This window comes from Pristis pectinata, chromosome 12, assembly GCF_009764475.1.
Source record: "Pristis pectinata isolate sPriPec2 chromosome 12, sPriPec2.1.pri, whole genome shotgun sequence".
In the NCBI taxonomy this organism is placed as follows: Eukaryota; Metazoa; Chordata; class Chondrichthyes; order Rhinopristiformes; family Pristidae; genus Pristis; species Pristis pectinata.
In genome coordinates, this window is record NC_067416.1 from 16,382,462 (window position 1) to 16,404,877 (window position 22,416).

Sequence of the window (22,416 nt, forward strand, 5' to 3'; positions counted from 1 at the left end):
GTTGTGACCATTACTAACAAAAAATCCAGAGGAAACTGAATTGTGCTTCAAACTATTGACCTTATTTAACTGACTTTTATTTGTGCTGATAATATGTTGTCAGTTCCCTTCTGCGTGTGGTTGACGTCAAATTTTTTTTAGCATCATATCACTTCCTCCTATTTTGGGACGAGACATTTCTGAGCATCAGTCACTCTCCCGACTTAAAGCTGATACAATTCGCGCATGAGAGCGCTGTGTGATTGACAGCTCTGGTAACTATTCACAAGCCGCGTTCTGGAGATCAGGGCCCAGTAACGGGAAATTTCAGCCAATAGATGAGGAGCGGGGACGGGACCGGTTTAGCCAGGAAATAAAGCTGTTGACTGCTAGCGACAGGTTTGAGCACAGACACAGTGAAAAGATAAGGGCATACGAAGTACAGCTCAGGGGAAAGGAAAGGTTCTTTCGTTGTCTTATAAACCTACAATCAAAATGAATACACCGTGCGCCCGCTGTGGTTTTGGGGTTTATCCCGCGGAGAAAATAGTTTGCTTGGATCAAGTAAGTAATAATTTCCAGACCTTCATTGAAGTGTCATTAGTAATGAGGAATGTGGACAGTTAATTAACATGTTTATCTTGCTATCCACAGACCTGGCACAAGTCTTGTTTTCATTGTGAAGTCTGCAAAATGATCCTAACAGTTAACAATTTTATTAGCCATCAGAAGAAACCTTATTGCCAGGCGTAAGTGATTTTTAATATTAGCGGTAACTTCTGTGACACTTACGAAAGTCTATATATGATTAATGTATCTTTAAAAGATGCCAATATATTAAAATAAAAAAAGCATAATGTCATTAGTAATTCTTTTTCCAATCTATTTCTGTTTTTCCTGTGTACAGTGACGGTCTCACAGCTATTCTAATTTTAGATATTTATACCATCGGAATTCTTCAACCTATTAATAGTAAGAATAGATTGTACGATTGGAGAACCTTGCCTGCGTAACTTTAGGCGAGCTTGATAGACAATTCAATTAATTTCATTTTTGTAAATTATTTTCTGATGCTTCTCCTTAATTCGCAGGCACAACCCCAAAGTCAACAAGTTCACCAGTATTCTTGACACTCCTCTGAACGTGAACGTGAAGAAACAAAGCGAGTCCAGTGAGGTGAGTACATATCGCTCTAAAAGGACCGTCTCTTAAACAACTTGAAATGCGTCCCAATGGTTTTTTTTAACCCCACCGCTAAGAATGGGTACTTTAGTATGTCATGTTGGACAGGCTTTGCAGTGAATGCAGTAAACGTTTTCCCTTGCTTTCGGTGACATTCAAATTTTGGAATGAGTGCGTTACGGCAACATCTATTTCTGGATCGCAACTGTGGCATGAAACCTCCGACTACATGTAAAGGTTAAAATTGTAGGCTCGGCTTTACTTCTCATTATCTCTCCCCCCGATCGTGTTCTCTTGCCTTCAACCACAAATCACAAATCTGTTCTGGAGATACAAATAAAATGTGCATGACATCGTACATTGAAACCGATTCTTAATAAGATGGTCTTGCAGGTACGAAAGGCGAATAACAAAAACCTTGTCTCAAACATATTCTGTCTCATATAATGTGTTGTGTGTATAATGATAGGGCAATCACCTTCGCATGTCGTTTGTTGTTAATGTTTATTGGTATAACATTATTTTAACCCCTAATATATTATAGTTGAATTTTCGTTTTGGTTTAATTGAAATTGTTCTATAATAATTGGAATGTAAATGTTAATGTTTAGCAGAGACTAACAAAACAGGAATAATAACTTTTCCTTCTGTTTTAAAACGACCACATCTCATTCATGTCAACTTACAAAAAAGGAATAAAAATAATCTAATATTATCCAATATGAATTCTGACTGATACCAGTAACTGAATATAATGGTAACAGGAATTGTGCTTTATCATGGATTTAAAATGCATACATTGAGAAAATCAGGAAATGTAGCACTTTACAGCTAATTGGTTTTTGAAATAGTAATCTTTTTTATGCTACCCTGAACCTTTCTCTTCCAAAACAGATATGTGTGTACACAATTGAATGTTATCAGTATGAGACCATTTATTGGAGGTGAAGTTCTGCTATTATTTTAAATTAAGTGTAGGGCCAGAACCTGCAGATGAAATAAATAACATTATAGATAACTCTTTAGCTACATTGTTTCATCTACTCTATTAAATCTGTTTGCTGTTTTTGCTCCTCAAGCGATTTCTGTTTGGGTTCACTTGTATGGGTCTCCTGGAACAGATCACCACTCTTCATCAACTTTCATAGCAGAATTATTTGAAGACAATTTAACTTAATCTATGTAACTTCAGTGATAATGTCCCTGTTACACACAGGTTGAAAATATTTAACTTTGAAAAGGCCAGCAAGGAAATGAGGCAGGCATCAGAGCTAATTACAACTAATTAGAAAAAAAGTAGGGTTTTTTCTTTAGTTGCTTACCATATGTGAGCATTACCAACATTTATTGTCCATTTCTAATTGCCCAGTGGAGCTACCTGCTTAAATTGTTGTAGTCCATGTAGGAAGGAGTGTTGTTGGGTAGTTTAATCCAGGATTTCGACTCAGTAACAATGTAAGAACAGAGAGATAGTTCCAAGTCAAGATAGTGCATGACCAGGTAACTTGGAGTTATTCCCATACACCTACAGGCCTGGATTTTGTTGGTGGTAGAGCTGGCTGGATTTGGAGGTGCTGTTGAAGAAACATTGGCAATTTGTGACAGTGCACCTTGCAGATGGTATTACTGCAGCCATGGTGTTCTGTGGTGAAGTCAATGAATCTTTTGGATAGTTGATGGAGTGTCAACATATTGAGTTGGTTTGGATGGAGTTGAGCTTCTTGAGTGGTATTGGAACTGCATTCTACCTGCAACTGGAGATTATTTTATTAAACCCCTTTCTTTTGCCTTGTAAATAGTGGAAAGGCTTTGGTGAGTCAGGAGCTGAGTCACTAGCCACTAAGGGCGGCACAGCAGTGCAGCAGGTAGTGCCACTGCTTCACAGTTCCAGCAATTCAAGTTCAATCCTGACCTCCGGTGCTGTCTGTGTGAGGTTTGCTCCTTCTCTGTGTGGCCATCTGAGTTCCCTCTAGGTACTCCGGCTTCCAGCCACATCCCCTCAAGTGCTCATTTTTACATTAATTACTGTAAATTGTGCCTAGTGTAGCTGGAAGGTATGAGACTCTGGGGGGAGTTGATGGGTGTGGGAGAGAGAATAGACTTCAGGGAAATAAATGAGGGAATGGGATTGATGACATTACTCTGAGAGTCAGCATTGACTTGATGGGTCAGACGGTCCTGTTTACAGTGCAAGAGAATAGTAGAAATGAGGATCCTCAGCCTCTGACCTGGTCTATTAGCAATGATGGCAGGTCCTGCTAAGATTCTGGTCATGGATAGCCCCCAGAATACTGTGGTGTGTGGACTAGATGATGATCATGTCATTGATTGTCAAGGATAAGAGGTTGGACTCCTTTATGATGAAATGAAGAGAAATTGCAACAACTGCATTACTGAGGACAGGATCCCTAAAAATACATTTTAAAATTCATCATCACAAACTGTCTACTGAATTTTTGTACTTAGATTAAGTACCGTGAGGAAGCCGAAAAATTCAAATCAGTTTTTCAGTGGGATATAAAGTCGAAGCAACTAGAACATGCCTGTACTGTTGGACGACTTGCCAGTAAGGTAAGCAACTTGATCTTATTGTCAAATGTGGGCATCATAATTAGTCATTAATTACACAATGGCCCTGAAATTTTATAGCTTGTTTGACCAAAGTCTGCCACAACTTTGGTGGGAATCCATCACACCAACCAGAAGTGAGTTCTTGCGCGATAGTGCCTCTTCCTATCCCTTGAAAGCAATTCACTTTGAATTTCCACGTCAATTGGCCTTTTATATGGATGCAGAGTACAGATGGTGCAGTTATCTCAGATGGAACTAAGGACTAGACTTGCTTATCATTGGCCTGTTCAGTAGATGGGTGGGGTGTGATGAAGGCATATACATTAAGGGCCCTCTCATTGACTCCACAAACTTTAGTGGAATCAGCAGTAGAGATGTAGACAGGCATGCCCCAGTAGATTTTCAGATCCTGTATGCTCAATGGTAATAAAACCCTGGAGAGATGTAAAATGGGCTTTGGACTAATTATCATCCATTTTACACTGTTGTACAAAATCAAATATTACCATTTTCCATTTGTAACAATTGCTTTGAAATTATATAAAAAAAAGGAAGCCTGCCTTTGTTCAGCAATTTTGGTTACAAAATTTAGTAAAATGTAGGGAAGGTTTCCTGGGCCTAGATTCAAGCATTAAAGGTTGAAGATTGGATATGACTCCTGCAATTTTTCAGTGTTTTCCCTCTTGTCTCCGTGGACATCTTTTCTTCACATGCAAACAAAAATGAAAAAGTTTTTTTTTAATACTCTGGTTTGCAGGTGCAATATACTAGAGAATGGGATGAAACAAAGGAGTCCTATCACCTACCACCAGGCATTCTTCAAGCACAGAAAAATCTGGATCTTATCAGTGAGGTAGCATACGATCATTTGTTCTTATTAAGTTAATGATATTTTATGTTGTACATGCTAAGATTTGTCACTGGTTATAAATCAAGTGCTTTTCTCATTTTTCTAACATTACAGAATGCTTACCAGGCTACTTATGGAGACGATAACTGTTGGTATTCTGCTACAAGTCCAGAGGTTGTACAAGTTGCCCAGACACAAAAAGTTATCAGTGATGTAAGTGAAGGGGGATTTATTTACATTATGTATTCAATATTAAATAGCTTGTGTAATGTCTTATTGTTCCCAGACATCTGTTTCTTAATTCTGCTTTAAGGCTCAGATCTGTGGGTTACATCATGTTTATTTTCAGGTTACAGGCCATGTACCGTTGAAAAGTAAGGTGTGTCATTTCTACGCAGAATATAATGATGCAGTACAATGTGTACGAGTAATATATTTGCACCTCAACAATATGGTTCACTATTCATTCTTGCACTACTATAGCAGTTTGGTTGTTAAGTTAATGAATGGGTGGCAATAATTTTATCTGAGTGCTGTGCTGTAATGGGGCAGGCACTTGAGCCAGTTATCCATAACCTGACACACACCTTGGAGCTGTGGTAATTAGAGAGTAATAATAGATAGCAAGTAGACATAAGCTAGCAGAATGCATAGATAAATGGCTGATGAAACTTGATGAAGTGTGTAGTCATTCATTTTGTCAGAAAGAACAAGGAGACACAAAATGAACCAAAAGGCCTCGTGCTGCTGATTTGCAGGAACAGAACAACCCATCCTTCTATGTGTGTAAATCTTTGAACGTGCCAGAGGAAAGCTGCGATGGCTGAGTGGTTAAGGCATTGGATTTGAAATCCAGTGGTGTTTCCCTGCTCAGGTTCGAACCCTGCTCGCAGTGGGTTTAGAGTTACAGTGAATTTTCACACCAAAGAGATTGGCTGAAAATCATCAGCTTTTAGGGCAGGCACGGTAGGGTAGCAGTTAGCGTAACGCTGTTACAGCGCCAGCGACCCGTTTTCGAATTCGGCTGCTGTCTGTAAGGAGTTTGTACGTTCTCCCCGGGTCTGCATGGGTTTCCTCCGGGTGCTCCGGTTTCCTCCCACATTCCAAAGAAGTACAGGTTAGGAAGGTGTCGGCATGCTTTATTGGTGCTGGAAGCGTGGCGACACTTGTGGGCTGCCCCCAGAACACACAATGCAAAAGATGCATTTCACTGTGTGTTTTGATGTACATGTGAGTAATAAATATATCTTATTTTATCTTGTCTTATCTTATCATACTGAGGGAGCAGTTAGTAAAGCGAATGGAATCCTGGGGTTCATAAATAGAGGCAAAGAATATACAACTGCATTATTGCATTCAATTCTGGTCATTACGCTTTAGGCTATGAGAATCTTAGAATGGATGCAGAAAAGGTTCATTCGACTGTTTCTAGGGATGAGGGATTTCTGCTGTAACATTAGACTGGGGGAACTGAGGTTGTTCTATTTAAACGAAGAAGTTGAATTGACGACAATGACAGGAATAGATAAGGTAAGCAGAGAGAAGCTCTTCCTGTTGGTGGTTGAATCAAGGACTACAGAACACAGATTTAAAATGATGTGCAAAAGAAAACAGGAATTTGAGGAGAGAGAAAGTGGTTATGACTGGAACTCACTGCCTGTAGGTGTGGTGGTGGATACAGGATCAATCAGGGCTTTCAAAAAGGAACTTGATAAGCAGCTTAAGGAAAACATTTCAGGGGTATAAGAAAAGAGCAGGTTTACAATGAGCTTGCAGAGGTTCAATGGGCTTAATGGCCTCCTGCTATACAGTAAAAATTCTTTGATCAAGAACAAGTTACTGATCTGGTGAGTGCTGTGATGGGTGACATTCAGCAGATGCCAGGGGGTGGGGAGGGGGAATAGATTGGGAGCTGTTATCGTCAGGTGGACCTCGTACATTTGTTATTGTCAGGCTGACCCCAAACACCTCCATATTGACAGGGAATGACGTGGCTTTCAGATTCAGCCAAAATGGTCAATAGTGCAGGCAGAGGGATGGAGGGAAAAGCAGCCTAAAATACAGCCTCATTCTCAACAAAAATATACATAGGGAAACGTAAGTTTAAATTAGGTGTTGAATTTATTTGGACAATCTGACGATTGGGTATGTGCTCAAGTCCAATTAAGGGGTTTTGGCTATTTCATAGGCCACTGACCATTACTCTTAAAGGAGCAAATAATTATCTGGATCTTCCTGGATCTGGCGTGCTGCCCAGATTCCCTGTCTTTTGTGTCTGTCTGCCTGTATTAACTTCTTACAGACACGGTACAATTAAACTGACCTTTCATAACTGAGAGCTGTCTTGAGAGGCAGAGTGGTTGGCAACTACCCCTCAGTCTCAAGATCCCCCAACCCTGGAATGCCTTGAGGGTCTTATGATAGTCACTTCTGTCAAAGGCTTCTGAACAGTTTTTAAAAAATGTTTCTCACAATCAAAGATACTTTAAAACAATTCGAATAGACTTAAAAAAACTTAATTAAAAATGCATTGAAGTATAAGAAATATTTTTTTCAAATTTAGGTTTAGAACAAAGGAAAGTAAGGCATGGAAAAATGTAGCTGCATTTTTTCAATTTCATTCAAATTCCATTCAAATGAAAGGGGTCACGCTTCTTATACCTGCAATCCATGATGTGAGGTAAAACGGAGGGGCCAGATGTGAAGTGCATCCTACTTCTCTCCTCAGCGTCCCCTTGCTTCGCTGCTGGGCTCAGTAATGATTTCCAGAGTGGATTAGGATGCCAGATATGCTGGCTTCTGATGTCAAGGTCATCTGTGCCTTCTGCAATTCAACATGCAAATCAAATCAGAGATGATTTCAGCAATACTTATGGCTAACATGAATGCCTGGACCAGTCCAGATGAAGGGTCTCGACCTAAAACAGTGACTGTCTATTTCCCTCAACAGATGCCGCCTGACCCGCTGAGATCCTCCAGCAGTTTGTTCTTTGCACTAGACAAAGTTATTTTGTGTACCATACACTGTTCAAGGCAATAGACGTAACACCTTACATTTGTTTACACCAAACAGTTTCCTAGGTATACGGCCTTTGCTTGCTGCAGTCTATTTTTACCACAGTTATTTTCATTGTTTATTGCAGTAGTTTTTCTTTGAGAGTCTTTAAACACAATCTCCCAGCTTGTATAACTGCAATATAAATGGAAGTAATACTAGGTTGAAAATTATAAAAAAAAATGCAGATGCTGGAAATCTGAAATAATAATAGGAAATTCTGGAAATACTCAGCAAGCCAGGCAGCATTTGTGGAGAGTAGAACAGAGTTAACACTTCAGGCTGATGACCTTTCATGAGAACTAGGAAAAGTTAGAAAACAAGAATGCTTTTAAATTCCAGAAGAGGGGTAAGAAAACCATGGGAATGTATGTGATGGAGTGAGAGGGACTGAATGAATGCTGCAATCTTCTGCTGAACTCCGTTCCAGATACTAAATATTAATCTCCCTTTTTGCCTTGTAGTCAGTAACCTGCGGCATCCGCGGCAACGCTTGACCCATTCTCTAGTGTGCACTCTAATTCAAGGAATCATTAGAAGCAATTCCAAACATTGTTTTCTGATATGAGTCCTGGATTTGGCAGCTGACCATAATAATGCAAGCAGTTATGGTTTCTATCAATTTGCAAATTTTCAGATTATATCTGTTAGTTTAATACTATAAATAATATAATGATGCTATTGTGGATTCAAAATAAGTATGGTTAAAGTTAGGACTGCAGAACTCCTGTCACTTCTTTAAATCTAACTTAAAGAATAACTGTTCTCTTTATACATAAAAAATATTTGCTTTTAAGTAAGAGTTGATTTGACATATTGACGTGTACATAATAGTTCAAAGTTAGCTTTTTAAATTGGTGAATATTGTGACATAATGACAGTGTGACTTGCATCTTAAGACAACACCACTGTGGTGAAATTATGTTTTTATTTTTGCTTTCATGAATGTGGAGGATGCTAACCACTCAAACTGAAGTAATAAGAAAGCTATACAAACTTTACTTTGAAGTGAACTATTAGCTCAGTGTGGAATTCTCATTTTTTAGATTCCTTTTAAATTATTTCTCAGTCTTGCACTCAGTCTAATGATGAAGCTTGTATTCAGATTTTCACTTTCTGGAATGATACCGCATCATCATTGAAAGTACTTTGAATTTCTGCAGAGTGAAATGCACTGTTAATAAATCTAAACTATTAAATTAACGAAAAAAATTCATTTTACTCCTAACCTAAACCTTCTTTATGGGCTCTTGGCCTAGAGAGAAAGCCAGTTTTAGCGCTGCATGAAATCGTCTCCCGAAAAGTAGAGTTACTATCAAGAATTTTCAACATGCCTGCATTTCTCAGCAAACAGGGATCTTAATGAAAGAAAGACCTGTTCTTAACTGGCAACCTTCACAACAAAAGGGTGCTCAATGTGCATTATAACCAATTAAATACTTTCAGAGAATTGGTTACGGTTGTAAAGTAGGTTATGGCATAGCTTATTTTAGGAAGTTAGCACTCCAGTTTGATTCCACTACGCATGTTTCTGGCATGTGATATTGGCAGACTCAGTCCTGATGCCAAGGAACCAATTGCTTTATTGGTTTGGATGCCCTGAAGCATCCAGGTGTGTCTGAAAGATGTAAATTACCTATGCTAGTCTGGATCTGAACATCAGTTTCAGGTCATTTACCAGACTGGGTTGTGGCTAACTGCAGTTTGCACCACTTGATCAGTTTTTCCAGGCTCTGAGTAATGAGCCAAGAGTGCATGAAGGAGCTTTAGAGGCTGTCATCAAAAGACTAATTAAAACATATTTTACATGATTTGGAGTCAGTAGGAGAAGTAGTGACTACAGCTGGCTTTTACAGAGTCCCTTTCTGGTTCCTTCTTCCATTAACTAGAGCGTTGTCATAAACCAGAGTCACAGTTAGCTAATCTCACTGTTTCAGATGCTGTGACTAACCCCTAAACAACTGAGGCTGGCAGACGCATCTTGTGCACTTATACTGCCAGTTTACTCAGTCACGTATCGCATCCACCCCATGAGGACGAGTCCAAATTATAATCCAATGTGTAGCCAGCTGAATCTAAATATATTTATTTTAGATCCTGATAAGCAAGCACAACCTATCAAATATAATTTCATTGAATGATTAATAATTAAAACTAATGCTTCGAAGTCCAAACATTTGGGATTTTTGCAGTGCAGGGGTCAGCATTAGAACAAAAACAAACCTGGGAATCTGGTGAAAGATCATTCGTTTCTGAAATATTGAAGTCCACAGGTGTTTGCTGACCTACTGAGTGTTTCTAACCTTTTCTGTTTTTAGTTAAGTGAATATTCAATACTTTTGCTTCTTTTCTTTTTAATTTTGCATACCAGTTTCAACATAATGAAAAATATGAAAAGGACCTTAATGAAAAATGGAGCCAAGCAGCAGGTGCTGAAGTGGCTATGAGAAGAGAGAATTCAATAAAGTACACTCAGGTTGGTTAGGCAACAAAAGGCAATGTTGGTACTGAAAGATCTTTCTCCTCTATATTTTCTTGATCATCAGAATTACTTAACTGCTCTTAATAAATGTGCATTTCCTAATTGACCAGCTAATAACAAGTGAAAATCAATCAACAATGCTAATGTATTTAGATTGAAATTTAACATTAATGTTTTTATGCCTTGCTTTCTTCCTTAGTGGGACTTGCATTCCGTTTACTATTGTACCAATGCCGTTTCTATACAACAAACATCCAATGCAATCTATCAGGCTTCCTCTATCCAACCTGCTCTAGTTAAAAGTTGCACTTACGTGACTTGCTTGATTTGGCCCACACCTTGTGCTCATTTCCCCACCCACCGCCTGCCCATCTCCCCCAACTATCCTCATAGCTACTATAAGCTTTTACAGTCTTGTTACCATTGCTATCCCGTGAAGTGGAGGGAAACAAAAGCATTTAAATAAAACATCCAAAGGATTAAAAATAGGAAAAAGTTGCAAGATAATAAATTAAAAAAACACACAACTTAATTATAAACAGTAATAATAATTAAAATAAAGAAGTAAATCCCAAACCACTTACCTTTACAAACTGGATCAGCAACCCCATTCAAATGAATGGAGTTGAGCTTCATGGCCGGAGAAAAGACGAGTGACTAGATGTGAACTGTATTTGCCCCTCAACTCAGCAGAACTAGGTCCTATTTCACACTCAGTGGCAAGTCAAATGGAAGAGAGGCATCTGGCCTCTAGCACCTTCCTGATTTCCTCGATTCAATCCATCAGTGCAGAAGGCAGGAATCTTTACAGAATTGCAATCTTCTGTTCAGTATGATCCAGACCATTTATTTCTAAATGGTCTTTAATGCAGAAATCATCTATATGAATATTTTTCAGGACAAGGAAGTAGTAATTCAATCTTATTGAGGCTCCTCGATGGAGGTAATATGGATGAGGCACAGTTTAGAGGATCAATGTGCTGCCCTCAGTGCTTACATGAAATACTTCCATCCCAATACCATGTAAGGCATTTTTTTTAGTAGTTGGCTGAAACAGGACACATGTTTATTTTGGTGTTAGGTAAATGCTGACCCTGTTGCTTATTTTAATTGCTCATGCTCAGATGGATATTGGAGAGTGCAGCAGGAGCCCCTGGAAGCAGTGAATGCCACCAAAATGTACATTTCTTTAAAAATCAAAATTAAAACCAAATGTTCCCACAAGAAGCTGGAGTTCTCTCTGACTCCACAATACATGATTAGCCCAACGGGCAGTGTCATCCAATTTCCTAACTAAGACTTGCCCCTGGTATCAGGCAAAGGAAGCAGGTGATATCAAGTATTTCAAATGGGGGAGTAGCCTGTGGCAGGAGCAAATTTTGACCGATTGATTACCAAGGCCTAGCTTCTAGTTGGGGAGTCTCACCAAGCACAAATGCATATTAGAAATACTGATGCCAGCTGCTTATAATCTCCCTATGTTGTCATAGAGTTATACAGCATGGTAACAGGCCCTTCAGTACATATTGTCCATGCCGACCAAGTTGTTTACTTGAGCTAGTCCCATTTCCCCGCATTTGGCCCATATGAATGGAATGGAATGAAAAATCATGTGATCTGTAATTTTTGATAAACGATCCCAGTGGGCAAGGCAAGTCAGTAAATCATCTGTAGTCTTGAATTTTTCCTTTGTTTGCATTGATAAAGTGCTGTAGTAACGTACTTTACCATATTAACATTTTTTTAAGGATGTGTCTTTCAGAATGTGGATATTGTACAGAGGCTGCTGACCAGTTCCATTTGTTTGTGGGCACATAATAGAATACACCAGTCAGTTAAGTGACTGGATTATTCAGGTGGAAATAGAATGGATTGATAAAAGTGTGGAAGCAACAGATAACCTTGAATGTGCAGCTATTATATATTGTTGCTATCACTTTGGCTGAAAAAAAGCTAAAAGTTAGAGCATTTACCTATTTTTTTTTGATGACCAAAAGTACCCAGTTTGGTCAAACGACAATAATAATAAAAGCAACCCAAATAAATCAGAAACAAACCAAAAGTAAATCAGGATCCCTCCAGCGTGATCTCAGTTCTTGAGTAACTAGATTTGGAACAAATAGTTTGGGCTCCAATTTATCTATGCTAATTTGCACAATCAAATAAACCAAATACTAAGGCTTGAGTCAGTAATGTAAGGTTTTTTAAATATGTGCCAAATTTTGAGTTTTTATCACTGTTATAGGTGTGTCTCAGTGAAGTGCCAAAAAATATGGTTTTTAAATGCAATTGTAAATATGGGTTGACTGACTATATTTTTCTCCTCCTTTGACAGCCTGAGTTCTCTGCTGATTTTGAGGAAGTTAAGGGGAAAGGGAGTTTCCCTGCCATGATCACACCAGCATACTACAATGCCAAGAGAGCCAATGATCTTGCAAGTGATGTAAGTATTTGGTGAGAAGAAACAAGAATTTCATTGCAATATAATTGTCAAGCAAAAATTGAAATAGTCCAGAATTAGGTTATACTTTCAAGAAACTGGTGCACGATAAGACAGATGCACAGAACGAAGCAAAGCGAAGTGCACCAAGTTTCCAAACTGAGCCACATTAGCTTAGGCAATGCTGGGGTGGTTGTATGATTAGAGTGAGAATTTATACCTGGTCAAGTTTCTGCATCCTCCCTGACAAATGAGAACAAGATTAATACCAGATTATTTGCCTGCAGTCCTGCAGTTGGTACTCTCCTTCAAAATCTATGTCCCTGAAGCACGGTGAGCATTTTTTTGCCTTCCTGCTATCACGCTGGTGAGAGACATGTGAAATCTCCCAGGCATCCTGAAGAAGAGTCCTGACCTGAAACGTTGACCGCCTGCTTTTCTCCACGGATGCTGCCTGACCTGCTGAGTTCCTCCAGCATCGTTGTGTTTTTCATGTAGGTTCCAGCATCTGCAGTCCTTTGTTTCCCCCAGGTGTCTGGTGGGGAGGCAGCATAACCGGTGACTGAGAATTTCAGGCTCATGGATGCACCATCACCTTGATTCCAATCACTCTGTTTCTTCTGATGTCAAGTTGGACTCCAATTGCTAAAGCTGGTTTCAAACTTTTCTGCTATTCCCAACAATTTTGCTTTAAGATTTACCATGCTGGACAACATTTCAATTTCATGTTGTCTCCAAACTTGAATATACACAACTTTATTCCCAATGCAGCTAATTTATATGTAGGTAATAATGTTAGAGTGTGGATTGAAGATTTCTAGCTCAAGAGTCCTGACTATAAGAAGAATAATTCATCAATCTGTGCTCTTATCTGTGCCAGGAGCTGAGATTTGCTAAATTGCAACTAAAAACTAGAAACCTGGGGTTGTATTCCAGGGATTACTTGTCATGACCTTCACACATAAGAATGTTGATTTTATCCTGCATTCTTGCAACCACTTTCCATGCTGTGAGTTTGCATAACATCTATGTATTTTAGCAAGACCTTTTAACAAACCTCATCAAAGGTCACCTGAAAATCCTGGCATCGATTAAAGCATCCCTATCCATCACATAAATGACAGGATAGATGAACATGACCTCCTCATCAAGAAACCATGTTGATTCTTCAATTTATACCATTTCATCTCTTCATTTGCTTCATGGTAGGCCCTTGCAATCTTGCATTATTGGTTTGACCCCATAGTCTTTTTATTGCATTCAGATTATTTGATATTATCATAAACTATAAAAGACAATATATTATTCCTACATGGTTGTATATTTGTTTGTGCATATTTGTGTGGCTTCTATCCATATTCATTTTATTGATATGTTCATGTGTGGAGTGTCATTTTTGATCTGCTTTCCCTCATCTTCTCAGTGTTAAAGCTGTTAAAGTTTCCTTTCTTTCAAAATAAAATCTTTGCCTTTGATAAAATGCAAATGTTACCCTCCTGATTCATGGTACAGTATATTTTTGTTACATTCTGTAATTTACAGCTGATATCACCATGTTTATTATCCCTCTCAACTTTCCTCTTGTGTACCAAGCACACCATCATATGCCCTCTTTCTCCTCCATGCTTCTTTATCAAGTTGAAGTGAAGACATATGTCAGTCTCCTAATCTAACTCATCCATTCCCAGGACCTGAAAGCTGTGGAATATCTTCCCTCTTACAATATTCAAGCTTTTTATTGTCAAAGCTTAGTTCCTGACTAACCTTCATTGATTTTTTTTTTGAAAACTTTGTTGAGTTCTAAACTTTGAACCATTGACCTTCATTCTCATTCCTTAATGAAGTGTGAAAGGTAGCTTTTGAGGGAGCATTTTAAGCAGAATAAATACAAGGAAATAGAATTGAAGGATATAAATATGTGCTTATTGCTGTTGATAAAGAAACATGGATGCTGTAAAGATTATGTTGACATCAAGGCTCCCGAATGTCAATGTATATGATTAAGGTATTGTTTAAGAGTCAACTTTTTTTTTCTGATTTCAGATAAAATACAAAAAAGACCTTACAAAGATGAAGGGATCAGCCCAATACCATACAATGACAGCTGAAGAGAACTTAACCATGAAGCGTGCCCAGGAAGTTAACAAGCTAGTCAGTGAGGTACAGGAACAATTACTTGTGGATTTTTACAACCATTAGCAAGGAATTACAACTAAGTGTTTATAACTGTAAATTTTCACAAAATTCACTGTCCTTAAAGGAAGAATGTTTTCATTTTTATTGATTTGTTGTTAGATAACTAAAAATAATAGTGTCTGATATGAATTGACGTTTACATTTAAATAGATACATTTAAAATGGAGTGCAAATAGATTTTCTACCTGATGATCTACATTTACATCTAATGTTTTTCTAGTCTTATTAATGACTGAGGTTGTACCAGAATTACTAGTAATATTTTTCTAGTACTACAGGGCCATGTTATGTCTATAACTTTAATCTTTATCTCCAGTAAACACAATGAGATTCACCATGAATTTAATGACTGTCAATCCTTGGTTGATGCAAACTATTTTAAATAGTAGCCTATTGACACTGTTCTGGAACTCCTGATTCTATCTGATCTTGGATATCAGGTTAGTACTTGGTTGGGAGCACTGCCACAAAATACCAGGTGTAGAAAAGTTTACCTGTAAAGAATATTGGTTCCATCAGGATGCTCCACCCAAGAATCGTCTACAATGCAAAGGATCTTGCAGCATCTAAGTTGCCCCAGTTATTATGGCCGCTTCAGGATTGACTTTCACTTTTTGATATTAAGTCTTTGGCCAGGAAATTATAGGAACAGACAAACATCAGTCGATAAATATTTTACATAAGACCATAAAGACATAGGAGCAGAATTAGGTCATTCAGCCCATCGAGACTGCTCCGCCATTCGATCATGGCTGATTTTTTTTTCTCAACCCCATTCTCCCACCTTCTCTCCGTAACCCTTAACCCCCTTATCAATCAAGAGCCTATCAGCCTATCAATGATTACATAGAATTATTTCTGTTTGCAATTTTAAAACATGAGAATGTACAGAATAGCATGCAAAAGTAGATCATACAGTCGCTCAAGCCCACTCCGCTTTCCCTCACTTATCTGATCACTGGCCTTGGTGCTACTTTCTTCCCACATCCCAAAGACATGGGTCAGTAGGTTAACCGGGCAATGCAAATTGCTCCTTGTGATAGCATTGGAGAGAGGGTAGGGTAGGGGGAGGGGGTGGAGTGGCAGTGGTGCTGAGGGAAATGGCGGGATATTAAAATGAAATTAATGTAAGTGGGGTCTTGATGGTTTTGGTGAACCACAGGGCCTGTATCCATGTCAAATGGCCCATGACTCTATGAAACCTCAACAATAACATTGCCAAAACCATTCAGCCAGTTTGGCTGGAGAATGATCAGATGGGAATGTGTCTATAGTCTGTCAGCAACTCGGAGGACGATATAATAAAAAGAAAACTAGAAGAAAATACACTGCATCATATACCTTGTCTCGACAGCATATATGATTGTCCAATTGACATTAAACTCAAGAGCACTTAAGTTGCTAGCAAAATTATACAAAGGCTATGAATACTAGATTTTTGAAATATTATCCTTATTGTATTTCCAAAATATGCATTTATTTAAGTTATGGGATATTTTGTTTATTTTCTTGGAAATGGGAGAAGCATTTCCATGTATCTAACCAAGTACTACTTCCTATTCCTGTTAATTGACTATTTTATTTATAACCTTTTCAGATAGGGTACAAGAAGGACCGAGACACAGCTAAGGGTCACAGCATTAACTACTGTGAGACACCTCAATTCAAGAATATTGCTAAAATATCTAAATTTACAAGCAATGTGAGTCATCTCAACTTTGTGCTACCTTTAGGGCTAAAATTGTTGCTGCTGAGATTAATGATAGGGTGATTGTCATATTTATTCTTTGACATAATTGGTATGCCATCCTAGATTTGGTTTATTGAATACGTTCACCATTCCCTCCATTCTTACCCTTAGGTTACACTTTCAGATATTTGTTGTTACTGCCACTTGTACTTTTTGGTTCTCCTCCAGTGAGGCAGCTGTATAATTTAGCCAGTTGCAGTATAAAGCACACTTTACTTTGCCCTAGCCTTGGCCCTTTTCCTGTGGTTTTAAAAAATAGTGAGAGTTTAAACAGTAACTGCTATTGCAGAGTAATTCAGAGAACACCTACCCATATTTGTACTTGTGCAATTATACTGGCAAATGATAATATTCCATGTAGCTATCATATTACACATGCCATGCTATGGCTAAATTCGGCATTAAGTAGTCTAACTGCATTCTTTGGATGTTCAGTGATATTAACAATGATATTAGTTTAAGTGTATAGTAATGGCATCAATGTTGCATAAACTGAGTTCTAATGTTTTGATGTAAGTTAGATAATTCCCAGTCATTTATGCTGGTTAAAGTAGTTAGTGACTGAGCAATTAAATATGAAGTAAACATATTCTATTTTTTATGTGTAGCTCAAATACAAAGAAAACTACCAAAATCAAGTGAAAGGTCACTATGAAGGTGTTGGCATGGACAGGCGCACAATACATTGTATGAAAGTTGGAAGTTTGGCAAGTGATGTAAGTATAACTAAAAATAACAATTGTTAAGTTCATCTTTAAATTCCTTGACCGTAGTTTCCTAAGAGTGACAAGGCAACTGTGTTCTCTGCTCCCATACACTCTGTCTGGGAGGATCTTCCAGTGGACTCATTAAATCTGCACTAAGCTTAACCTGGTGCAGCATAACTGCTGGGGAGTTGCATGGAGCTGGCATTTCGCAATATCTGAGCACTACTGGAATGACAGCAGTGAGGCACTTTAGGAGGTTTGAGACCTTTACAGTCATAGGCACTTGCATGGGAGTCCTGAACTCCTTGAGAGTTATACAGGCCATCTCCAGGTAATGATCAGGTTCTGCTTTTACAGACATTCTTAGATCAATTTTGTTTACAAGTCGGAAAATACAGTTGGCTTGTATGGGGAATTATCAGCAGCACCATATGAAGTACTAGCATTTCTCAGGAATTTCAAGTATGTTATGTCCAGTAACTAATTCTGACTAATTATAGCCCTACTCTTTATAAATAATAGTGATGATAATGTTGGACTAATTGATCTGTTCATATTATGTAAGATCCGCTGCTGGCCTATGCTGAATACCACTGCTAGAAGCTGTAAAGTATTTCATAAGCAGAAATTTTATATATGAAGAGACACTTCATTATTTTTTTATGTCAACTTGTGCCATTTGTTAAACAATGCAAAGAACAAGAAGTGAATTATGACAAGTTTTCATGACAAGATAGCATTTTACTTAATTTGTTTGAAATGCAATCCAAATCAGTTTACAGAGGTAAATATAATCTTTTGCTATTTTTCTGGCTACAGTAAATATGACTAATTCAGAATAGATTGCAAGTGTATCTATCCTTAAGGAAAGCGATTAAGTGTGCACAGAAATCATATTCCAGAAACAACAATTTGATAACGATACAAGTATCTTGAAGTACCATGTGATTCTGACCTGAACTCTAACTTAAAGCTACTGGTTATTTGACCAGGCAACAGTTAAACTCTAGTTTATCCAAGTCAGTATTTACTTAACAAACAGACATTGTTAAATGTCAGGTTTCTGGGATTTGCAGTACAAAGGGCATGATACTTGTGCTTAGGAAGCTCAAAGTTCAGAATGTAGAAGAGAGACAAAACAAATCATGTAACCAAAGGTGGAAAAAAGTAGATTCTCAGATTTCCAATGAGATAAAATTATAGAAGTTTACCATTTGGGGCGAAAAAATGAAGCACTGCTTGATAAGCAAGGAAAACTTATCAACTCCTGAAATTGCTCAAACTATTTTTTTTATTATTCAGCATCACTTTGTTTCTACGGTTTGCCTGTTGCACACAGGTTAAAAGCAAAACTTGTAAGATCACAGTTTCCAAAAAAATGTTTCCATCTATTATTAAAATTACTCCTGTTGCAAATCCTCCCAGTGAATATGTTTCCCTGAGACCTGTTCCCACCTAAACCGATAGGGCTTGAGTTTGGCTTAGAGGTTGTTCTTTGGGTGCTGAGTGGCTGTTTTCTGGCATGTTCATTTAGTCCTAATTAACACCACTATGCTTGAATTTTTCACCTGCAGTTCCCCTATCCGCACGTCCCAGCCCCTGTGGGATTCCAGTCTAACCTGTAGCTGTCGTCTTGTGCCTGATGCAGCTTGCCCATATTGCCTTGTATCCAGATTTATACATAATGTTAACGAAACAAGTGCTGGTCGGATTTATAATATCCAACAATAACACCTGAAGAGATAGAGGCTAGTTTCTCTTGGAAAGAGAGGACTTGATAATGACTTGATAATGGTGTCTAAGACTATGAAAAAATTGATGGGGTCAGTGTAGATAGGATATTCCGGCTGGTGAGCAGGACTAGAACTAGGGACAAATAAAAGATAATCACTAACCACTATGGTGAAGAAGGCATTTGGCACACTGGCCTTCATCAGTCAGGGCATTGAGTATAGAAGTTGGGATGTTATGTTGCAGTTGTACAAGGCATTGGTGAGGTTACATTTAGAATATTATATTCAGTTTTGGTCACCTTGCTATAGGAAAGATGGAAAGAGTGCAGAGGAGATTTACGATGACGTTTCCAGGACTTGAGGGACTGAGTTATGTAGAGAGGTTGAGCAGATTGGGACTTTATTCATTGGGGTGTAGGAGAATGAGGGCTGATATAGAGGTGTATGAAATCATGAGGGGCATAGATTGGCTGAATGCACAGTCTTTTTCCCACGGCTGGGGAATCAAGAACTAGAAGAATAGGTTTAGGGTGAGAGGGGAGAGATTTAATAGGAACCTGAGGGGCAACTTTTTCACCCAGAGGGTGGTTTGTATATGGAATGAGCTGCCAGAGGAAGTGGTTAAAATAGGTACATAAGAACCACTTAAAAAGCACTTGGACAGGTAAATGGATAGGAAAAGTTTAGAGGGATATGGGCCAAACGCCGTCAAATGGGACTAGCTTAGATGGGAATCTTGGTCGGTATGGACCAATTGGGCTGAAGGGCCTGTTTCCATGCTGTAGTACTCTATGACTAATAAAACTAATAGGAATTCAGAAGTAACTTCTTTACCCGGAGAGTGATAAGAATGAAGATGTCCAAACCACAAGTTATATAGGAGGCATCTAAGAAGAAGTTAGATAAGAACAGGAGGGTATTGCAGTCAAAGGATTTGTTGACAAGGTTAAATGAATCAGGAGGATTGAGTGAAACCTTAACTTGAGCAAAGACTACTGAGTTGAATAGTCTGTTTTTATGCTGTAAGTACTTAGTAATACCTTTTTAAATCTGCATAGCAGACTTTGGAACACCAGGACACAGTTACACTTTGTGACCTTAAAGCAACACACCAAGTTATATCGAGTTATACAGCACAGAAGCAAGCCCTTCAGCCCACCGTGTCCATGCCAACCATCAAGTATCCATCTGTACTAATCCCGTTTACCACCACTTGGTCTGTAGCCTGAAAGGCTTTGGCAATTCACAAGTTTGTCTGGATGCTTTTGAGAATACCTGCCTCTGCTTCCTTTGCTGGCTGCATGTCCCAGACTCGGGCAGTGCGTTTCTCACTGAGCCTCATCCTTACACATCCACCCACCTCCCCCCCCCCACCACCACCATGGTAGTGACCTCCATACTCACAAGCTCACAATCCTCATCTGCCCTTCCTGCAAATCCTTCCCCATCCATCAGTCTGAACAGACCTGCCCACTCAATAACCTTCAACACTCACCTGCTTGCAGTCCCTGACTTCTATATCACAAGCCAGACGAACTGCTACCACTACAATCCCTCCCACTGCAATCCCTCTTTAACCATCTGTCTTCCCCACCCCACCCCACCCCCTAGTTCACCAGCACCAGATTAACTAGATTTCCCTCAATAGTAGGGATCCTTGCCTTGTATGAGCCTGATTCAATGGCAGTAGAGCCCTAGCAAATTTTCCAGCTTTGGGCCCACAAGCAGAACAATATTTTAACTTTATTTGCAGGTACTGACTAAATGTTAGACTATCATACTTGGTATTTTGCTTCCCTTCATATCAAATAGCATGCTCTCCAAATTAACATGACTAGGGAGCCTTGATGTTCCCTGGGAAATATATATAAAGCCACAAGTGTGGCCTCAAGGAATTTATTCAGTGAGAATGTTTCAATGTCAATATTTATTCATTTTAAAAGCCAAACCAACATGATGGGCTTTTGATGAACTTAAATAGTAGATTTATTTGGTTTTGGTCCATTTATGTGACGCTCGATGTAAGTTTAAAGAGTCAGCAGTGATGACATTATTGGCAAAACTGACTTGTAGCTGTTACTATAGTGAAAGTAAGAGATAAATCAACACATACTTTTGAGATAAAGATCATGGCAGCATATAGGATTAATGGCCTTCTCTGCTGATCTTAATTCAGCTTCATCAGTCATTTAGTTTACTAATTTCTCCAAGTTAGTTTATTTAACAGCACATGAAGTCTAAGTATATGTAACTTCACAATAACATTTCTCAAGCCTGTCATGAATGTTAAATCCAGCATCTACTGGCAATGCATGAAACTATTCTCATAGTATTTCAAGTTTGAATGTGTATGCTTTTTAATCAGATTTTCACTTTTGTTAACTATCCACTTGTCAATTCTACAATTCCTTTTCCCTACTTCAATTTTCTCCTCAATTATACTTGAACAAAATACAATGATTATCCTGATGGTCCCACATGATGTGCCAGTAAGATTGTTGCTGGGTTGTGTGCCCAACAATGAACGGATGGTGCCAAGTGCTCATTGCACTTGTACTCACTCACAGACTTTCACTTGCACTGGAATGTATGTTAGTTAGAAACCAATTTCCCTGGGATTGGGACATGTGAGCTGGACAGTCAATTGTGCAAATCTGTCTTATGTTTGAGCCCAGCTGTATGCGGGTGTCAGTTGGGTTGAGCAGAGTGATTCCCATTAATGGCTCAGGTGACTTCCAGAACTGGGGAGCAAATGTCTAAAGGGAAAGCAATTACTGGGCAGTTTCCTGCAGCCCTCTGTAGCTGGCTAGTGAGAGCTATGTGCCTATCTTCCCAGTTGTGAATTATGCATGGTAAACCAAGAAAACATCTAAAAAAAAAGACAAAACTGGGGACTCTGCTTCAGATATCAGCAGAGAAGGCCATTAGTCTAATCTGTGTCCACTCTGTCAAAGGCTTCCATAATTCTAAAGAACTCAATTTGGCCACTTGTCATTCTTGTTTTCTTGAGAGAAAAGAGACTCCATTCCTTAATGCTTTCTGGATTTGTGTACCTCAACATTTCTGGCATCATCCTTGTAAATCTTTTCTGCACTTTTTCTGTTTCCTCTGCATCCTTTTTATAATATGGCAGAATTGTATGCTATATGCTAAAAGTGAACTAACAAAGGTGTGATACCAATTTAGCACAACTTCCATATTTTTCAATTGCATTTCTCCAGAAATAAACCCTAATGTTTAATTTGTTTTCATTATGTTAGCTGCCTTCTCCAACAGAATCATTGGAAATCACTTGAGTTATTAAACTTAAAAATCTTAACTGGATCTTACAACTTTTACAGTGTTTTGTTGCTTGGGGATCAGTTGAGATTTTAATGATGTACCATGTCATAATAACTGCTAAACAAACTCACTGCTTATTTAAAAAAAAACAATTTTATATGTTCGAATTGCAAATCCATCAGCTAAATG

General features: G+C 38.5%; 1 protein-coding gene and 1 non-coding gene across 2 annotated transcripts in view; both read left to right on the top strand.

Annotated features, from left to right (window-relative positions):
- The first annotated feature begins 403 nt into the window (after positions 1-403).
- nrap (nebulin-related anchoring protein) overlaps positions 404-22,416 on the top strand; it is a 74,581-nt gene continuing 52,568 nt past the window's right edge. The window contains 11 exon segments of the mRNA XM_052027930.1: positions 404-543; positions 634-728; positions 1,071-1,155; positions 3,628-3,732; positions 4,490-4,585; positions 4,697-4,795; positions 10,009-10,113; positions 12,455-12,562; positions 14,603-14,719; positions 16,353-16,457; positions 17,114-17,221. Of these exon segments, the coding sequence (XP_051883890.1) occupies positions 475-543; positions 634-728; positions 1,071-1,155; positions 3,628-3,732; positions 4,490-4,585; positions 4,697-4,795; positions 10,009-10,113; positions 12,455-12,562; positions 14,603-14,719; positions 16,353-16,457; positions 17,114-17,221 (1,092 nt within the window). The 5' untranslated portion in view covers positions 404-474.
- On the top strand, positions 5,396-5,477 carry trnas-uga (transfer RNA serine (anticodon UGA)). Its single transcript has one exon. It is a non-coding gene; the product is annotated as a tRNA-Ser (tRNA).